Source organism: Nesoenas mayeri (genome assembly GCF_963082525.1).
Source record: "Nesoenas mayeri genome assembly, chromosome: 17".
Taxonomy (NCBI): domain Eukaryota; kingdom Metazoa; phylum Chordata; class Aves; order Columbiformes; family Columbidae; genus Nesoenas; species Nesoenas mayeri.
The window spans coordinates 5,107,881-5,114,807 of NC_137565.1; the positions used below are offsets into that span (position 1 = coordinate 5,107,881).

General features: G+C 51.6%; 2 protein-coding genes across 2 annotated transcripts; both read left to right on the top strand.

Moving 5' to 3' along the window:
- Window positions 1-1,193: 1,193 nt before the first annotated feature.
- LOC308046964 (disintegrin and metalloproteinase domain-containing protein 21-like) lies at window positions 1,194-3,578 on the top strand (the record flags this gene model as incomplete). Its single annotated transcript, XM_080355113.1, has 1 exon — window positions 1,194-3,578. One exon carries the CDS (start codon window positions 1,194-1,196, stop codon window positions 3,513-3,515), a length of 2,322 nt encoding a protein of 773 aa, XP_080211239.1. The 3' UTR covers window positions 3,516-3,578.
- Window positions 3,579-3,883: 305 nt separating this feature from the next.
- On the top strand, window positions 3,884-6,603 carry LOC308047271 (disintegrin and metalloproteinase domain-containing protein 20-like; the record flags this gene model as incomplete). Its single annotated transcript, XM_080355636.1, has 1 exon — window positions 3,884-6,603. The coding sequence occupies exon 1, from the start codon at window positions 4,045-4,047 to the stop codon at window positions 6,601-6,603; it is 2,559 nt and encodes an 852-aa protein (XP_080211762.1). The 5' UTR covers window positions 3,884-4,044.
- Window positions 6,604-6,927: the final 324 nt, after the last annotated feature.

The window sequence follows — 6,927 nt, forward strand, 5'->3', positions numbered from 1 at the left end:
AGACCGCGGTAGGTGAGATACGGGTTGATTTTGGCTCAGGCTGCTAGTTCACTTTTCCAGGGAGCACTGGAGTCCTTCTCGTCACCTCTGAGGTGGTGAGCCCTTCTGAACATGGACTCGTGCTGTCAAACATGGCACTTTATTATCCTCAAGCATGGTTGGACTGGCTTGTAGACAGCAATCAGCTAGACCTTTGTTCCATGAGCACTGAAAAGTGGCATGAAAAGAGATGTTGGGACAGCTGTCAGTGTACCAGGCCACCTTTCTTTGTAGAAGTTATTAATAACACCCATCTGCTTGGTGCCTTTGGGGAGTTAATAGTGTGTTGAATGGTGAGTGACTGTCAGAGCTTCCACAGCATTGGGAATGAGAGTGAGAACAATTTCAGAGCATCCTGGGAGTATTTAAGGCAGCCAAACCAGCTGCAAGCACTCTGTAGAAGTGACACAAGGAAAGACTCTTCCCTGCTCACAGGAGGTTCTGTGGCCTCTCCCTTTCCAGCAAGAAAATTCCCCTCAAATAGTTAAAACAGCAAGTGCCAACTGCTGAGGAGCATGAGGAGCCCTGCAAGGATGTCTGTCAACAGCTGCCAAAGGCTCTCACCACTGTGGCTCAAGGTCTCATTAGCAACCAAATCATTGTTTCCCGGTAATCTTCTATTGCTTTCCACTTACAAACGCTTAATCCCCTTTTAAACAAATTGCTGTTGCAGTTGCTGGCTCCTCGCACTCTCAGCAAACGGGGTCAACCCAAATCGGGTGCAGCAGGCTCTGGGTGATGAGATGAGGTGTATTTAATGTGTGCTCCCGCCTGTGCCAGTGCCCGGGTCCCGTCCTCCCCATGGAATGTTTGCGTTGGAAGTGGGGCTGGGGAAACGGTTGCCCCTTAGGCCCTTCCATTCCACCCCAAGAGCAGCTCTCCCCATGTCAGGGCTTTCCCAGCGCTGCTTTGCTCTGTTGCAGTTGGACGTCAGGCTGGCTGGTCCCCTACATGTCCTACCTGGTGAACAGCTGAGGAAGAGCTTGGAAAAGGCCCGTTGGGTGAAGGGAGCCTGGCTGCAGGCTAAGCGCGTAGGACAGACCCCAAGGAACAGTGTCCTGGTGGTGAGAATGGATTTTTGCTGCTGAGGCAGCTTTTCTGATGTCTTATTGTCCACATTTTCCCTCTTTCCTCCACCCTGGGGGGCAGTGACCATGGCTCCAAGCTGGACACAGACCAGGTGCACCCCAACAGGTAGAGGGGTTCTGCTCCTTACAACAATCCTCTCCTTCCTGCTGCCCTGCACAAACTGCAGACCCCAGCCCACCTGGGGCTACACAGCCTACGAGGTTGTCATTCCAAGGAAACTTGGCTCCAGGGCAGGGAAAGCCAGCCAGGAGGAAGTGTCCTACACCATTGACATTCAGGGGATAGGTTATACAATTCGCCTCAGGAAGAAAGACTTTGTAGTAAAAAAGATCCCCGTATTCACTCGTAACTCCCAAGGGGAAATCGTGGCTGAACAGCCCCACGTGCCAGCAGGTTGCTATTACCATGGATATGTGGAAGGCATCCTGGACTCCATGGTGACCGTGACTACCTGCTCTGGCCTCAGAGGGCTGCTGCACATTGGAAAGTCAAGCTACAGCATTGAGCCCCTGCCGGGTCCCACCACGAGTGAGCATCTCCTGTTGCAGAGAGAGGCGATTCCTGGAATGGTGATGTACAAAATGCGCAACGACGACGGACTGTTTCCAGGTCCTGGTAGGGAAACAGGGCAGTTCCAGTCTGAGGGGCACACACAGTATTTGGAGCTCTTTATTGTGGTGGACAAGAAAGGGTTTGATGCCTTTGGCAAAAGTATAAAAAATGTGGCCCTGGAAGTTATTGAAATAATCAATCTGGTGGATGGACTGTTTTCTTCGTTCCACCTTCGTGTTTTGTTAACTGCACTAGAGGTTTGGGCAGAGAAGAACCCTATCATTGTTACCAAAAACATAACCCAGGTCCTTCATAATTTTAATCTTTGGCGGCGGCAGCAAAGCCCTACGTACGCTGTGCATGATGTGGGGTGTCTATTTGCCTCAATGGACTTTGGTAGTGGTACAAGAGCACCGCACCCAGGCAATGAGTCCAACTTCGCCAGTGCCTGTGACAGAAAGCGCGCTTCTGCTGTTGTATCGTTTGCAAAACGACCTTACATGGACACTGCTGTCCATGTCACTCGTGCATTGGGGCATGCCCTTGGCATGAGGTACGATGGCAGATACTGCAAATGTGGAAACGCCTCTGAATGCATCATGAGCGCACACGGCACAGTGAACCGTCAATTCAGCAACTGCAGCAGAAAGGACTACACGGATTTTATAACATCAGGGCTAGGATTCTGCCTTAATAAAGCCCCAGAATCGGTAATACAATTTCCACTGCAGCGCTGTGGGAACGGTGTCCTGGATGCTGGTGAGGAATGCGACTGTGGCTCAGATGTGCAGTGTAAATTGGACCTTTGTTGTGACAATGAGTGTAAAAAAAAAGCAGGAGCCATTTGCACTGCTGGAGGCTGCTGTAAGAACTGCGAACCTCTCCCAGAAGGAGAAGTGTGCAGGGAGAGCACTGGTCTGTGCGACTTGCCCGAGTATTGCAACGGGACGTCTCCGCATTGTCCAGCAGACGTGGCCAAGCAAGACGGGACTGTGTGCGCTGAGGACGGGTACTGTTATTCAGGCAAGTGCCGATCTCGCACGTTACAGTGTAGGAGTATCTTTGGCAAGGAAGCGAAGTCTGCTCCACTCACATGTTTCCTGGAGGTGAACATGAAAGGAGATCGGTTCGGCAACTGCTGGGGAGATGGGACGGATGCCAGTTATCAGAAATGTAAGCCAGAAAATGTCCTGTGTGGGAGATTACAGTGCATGAATGTTAAGCGTCTGCCTCAGATGGAAGATCATGTAACCATCATTCAGTCCCTGGTGGATGATATCTGGTGTTGGGGCACAGATTACCACTTAGGTGTGGATGTTCTGGATGTTGGAGCCATTAAGGACGGCACACATTGTGGTGAGAAGAAGATCTGCATCAATCAGACGTGTGTTCCCAAGGAGAAGTACTTCACATCCCACTGTTCTGCTGAGAAAACATGCGGAGGAAGGGGAGTCTGCAACACGAGAGGGAACTGCCACTGTGACAACGGGTGGGCACCCCCCTTCTGCCAATTCACTGGCACTGGAGGGAGCATTGACAGTGGGCCCACACTGGTCGCTGAACAAGGGTTTTCTACATTCATCACCGTGAGCACCATAATAATTATTGTTGTTCTGGCACTCGCAGCACTTGTCGTTGTGTGCGTGAGAAAGCTCCGAGTAACCCGAGCAAAGAACAGACCCGTCAGACGCTTTCGGGCTGGAGAACGAGCTCCTGGGGGAGACGTGAAGGACCAGGCAGGAGAAGGCAGATCCAAACCGGCTGAGGCAGCTCAGAAGAAGAGGCAGAAGAAGAAGAAGAAGAAGAAGAAGGCAGCTCAAAAGTCCCCTGTGTAGGACTTCATGAGACAGCTGTGGAAAGCTGGACTCGGTCATGAGGTTCAGACGCTGGCTGCTGTGGACTCCTTTTAAATTTATCTAGATGCAAGTGTAGAGTTAGGGGATCTAGTTTTCATTCTGTAGAATAGCAAAATGAAGTTGTTTCGCTTGACCTCACTCTGTAGGAGGAGAAAAAACTTGTTGACAAAAATGACAGGGGTGCTCAGGTTAATTTAAAATCTACAGACTGGCAAAGGAGGTGAGGTGGCAGCCAAGGGGCATCAACATTTGCGAAGTTAACTTGCTGAAAGAAGTGTTATTGTGGTTAATTCTTGAATTCCTGAGTCACAGGCAACCTTTGGCTGGGATTGCCCCTTGGGGAGGAGGAGGAGGCAGAGGTGAGGACGCATGACTGCCCAGATCTCAGTGAGCGGCTCTGAAGATCAACAACAGTTCCCTGGCTGCAACGGCCACCCCGCGCTGCCCTGGTGACAGAAGGACAGTGGGAACAGGTGCCCTTCATCCTTGTCACCTCACAAGAGCACCCATGGCCCCTGTGCCACAGCCTCACTTCACCATGTCCTTGTGTCACAGGCGGCTGGCAACATGGCAGCTGGGGGGGGCAGCGCTTCCAGAACCTTCTCGAGGGGTGCTGAGGGGAATGGCCGCCCCTCAGGGCAGCAGGGTGCCACGCACTTCTGGCAGGTCCCACACCAGCCCTGAGAGGACAGCTCCAGCAGAGCCACTGCCCGAGCCTCTCAAGGGAGAGAGGACCAAGGTGTCCATGCGAGGGGTGGCAGGACCCTCCCTGAGGCGTCTTGCCGCCATTTTGAAGGTGCTGGTGAGGAGATGGCTCTGGGCACAACATGGCGGCCAGAAGAAAGCCCTGCTCCTCTGGCTTGGGATCTGGGCAGTGCTGGTGGCATCTCTGCTCCCCGGGGCAGGCAGCTATCGTCCACCACCAGGCTATGCTGTCCATGAGATTGTCCGGCCGAGGAAACTGGCCCTGAGGGCGGGAAAAGCCACAGAGGGAGAAATGTCCTACGTCCTCAGGGTGGAGGGAGAGAACCGTGTCGTGCACCTCAGGCAGAAGAGAGGACTCCTGGTGAAAAACCTGCCTGTCATCACATACAGCCCTGAGGGGACAAGAGTGGTGGAGCAGCCCCATGTCCCAGAGGAGTGCTACTACCTGGGCTACATCGAGGGCAGCCCTGACTCCCTCGCCATGCTGAGCGCCTGCGCGGGTCTGAGGGGACGGCTGGAAATCGGCAACCTGAGCTACGGCATCGAACCTGTGCCAGGGTCCGTCACCTTCCAGCACCTTCTCTATCGGCGAGAGAAGACCCGGAACAAGCCCTTGGTGTGTGGAATGATGGATGAGGTGATCCAAAACCAGGCAGGTGGAAAAGGAGCTCAAACAGGGCTAAGAGAACAGGACATCTCTCAGAGACTGAAGGAAACCATGTACGTTGAGATACTCGTGGTGGCAGACAGCTATCTATTTTCCTTCCACGGGCGCAATGAGTCCTCCGTGATGCTTCAGGTTATAAATATAATCAATTTATCTGAAATGCACTATTATCCTCTGAAAATTCGCGTCTGCCTGATTGGGCTGGAGATCTGGACGCACAGCAGCTTCATTGGGTACAGCCAGGATATAGAAGAAGTTCTTAAAAGATTTAACAGCTGGGCAAATCGGGATCTTTCTGTGAGGATGGCGTATGACGTCACACATTTATTTACTTACACAGACTTTGGGACAGTTGTTGGGCTGGCATTTGTAGGTACCATCTGCTCCCCTGATTACAAGTCAGGTCTTGTCTCACATATACGGGGAGATGTCTTAACCCTTTCAATAATTTTTACTCATGAGCTGGGTCACAACCTGGGGATGGAGCATGACAAAAAGGAGTGTGTGTGTGGAGAAAATACGAAGTGCTACATGACACAAGGCTCGGTCAAAGGTGCCAAGGCTTTCAGCAACTGCAGCCTGCAGAGCTACTTGGACCTGCTCAGCAGAGGCCATGGCAACTGCTTGCGCAACATCCCAGCGCCCCACAGGCTCTTCTATGCTAAGCTTTGTGGCAACAAGGTGATCGACCAGGGAGAGCAGTGTGACTGTTGGGGACAGGCGGGCTGCCAAGGCCACCCCTGCTGTCACCGGACCTGCAGGCTGAAGGCAGGGGCCGTCTGCTCCATGGGGCAATGCTGTTGGAAATGCCGCTTTCGTGCTGCAGGACACAAGTGCAGGTCGGAGGAGGACGAGTGTGACTTGCCTGAATATTGCAATGGGACTTCTGAGTGGTGCCCTGAGGATTTACATAAGCAAGACGGGACGCCATGCAGCAACGACGGCTACTGCTACCAAGGTAAATGCGCGACCTACGACAACCTGTGCCAAAAAGTCTTTGGGAAGAAAGCTCGAGGTGCTCCAGAGAGTTGCTTCAAAAAGCAGAACATGAAAGGGGATCAATTCGGCAACTGTGGTGGCGATGGGACCAGCGTTCCTTTTGTGGAATGTAAAGCCCAGGACGTGCTGTGTGGCAGGCTGCAGTGTGTCAACGTGGAGCAGATTCCTGTTCTGCATGAGACTGAAATCATCATCCAGACACCAGAAAACGAGGACTGGTGCTGGGGCACAGCCTACCACGCTGGCATTGATACACCCGATGTTGGACGAGGACTTGATGGCACCAAATGTGGGCCAAAAAAGATCTGTCTTAACAGGACATGCACAGAGGCCACAATCAATATGACATGTGACGGGCAGGTTTTGTGCAGGGGCAGAGGGGTTTGCAACAACCTCCATCACTGTCACTGCGATGCCGGCTGGGCTCCTCCAGACTGCCAGTTCCATGGTGTGGGAGGGAGCGTGGACAGCGGCCCCCCACCACCTCTCAGGATGTCCTTTGTGGAGTTTCTCCAAAATAAAACGTTTTGGATTGTTACTGGGGTCACAGTTCCTACTGCCCTTCTTCTGATTGTTCTCCTTATTGCTGTAACCAGACGCAGAAAGGCAATAGCTGCATTTTTCAGTAAAAAATTAGCCAGAAAGACAAGTGAGAATTCTGTAGATGAGCAGATGAGTACAGAAGAATTTTTCTAAAAAAAACATGAAAGCAGTGGGAAAGGCACCAGGTGAGGTTTGGAAAGGACTGCTGGCCCCATGGCTATGCCACAAAGCCAGACTGCTAATCCCAGGAGATTTTCCACAAAGTGATTTCCATGACACAACTGTGTAAACTGTATGAAAGTTAATTACACAAGACTTGAGTATTTCCTCTTCTTGTAGTATCTACTGTTTAAATAAACTTGGGTTGGACACAAAAAGTGAAGCTGTTAGAAAATAGAGTGTAAAAGTTAGAAAGTTGTTTTCAATACAGCTAAAGATGTTTTGTTTTCTATAGAACAGTGGCACCTAGTAAATAAT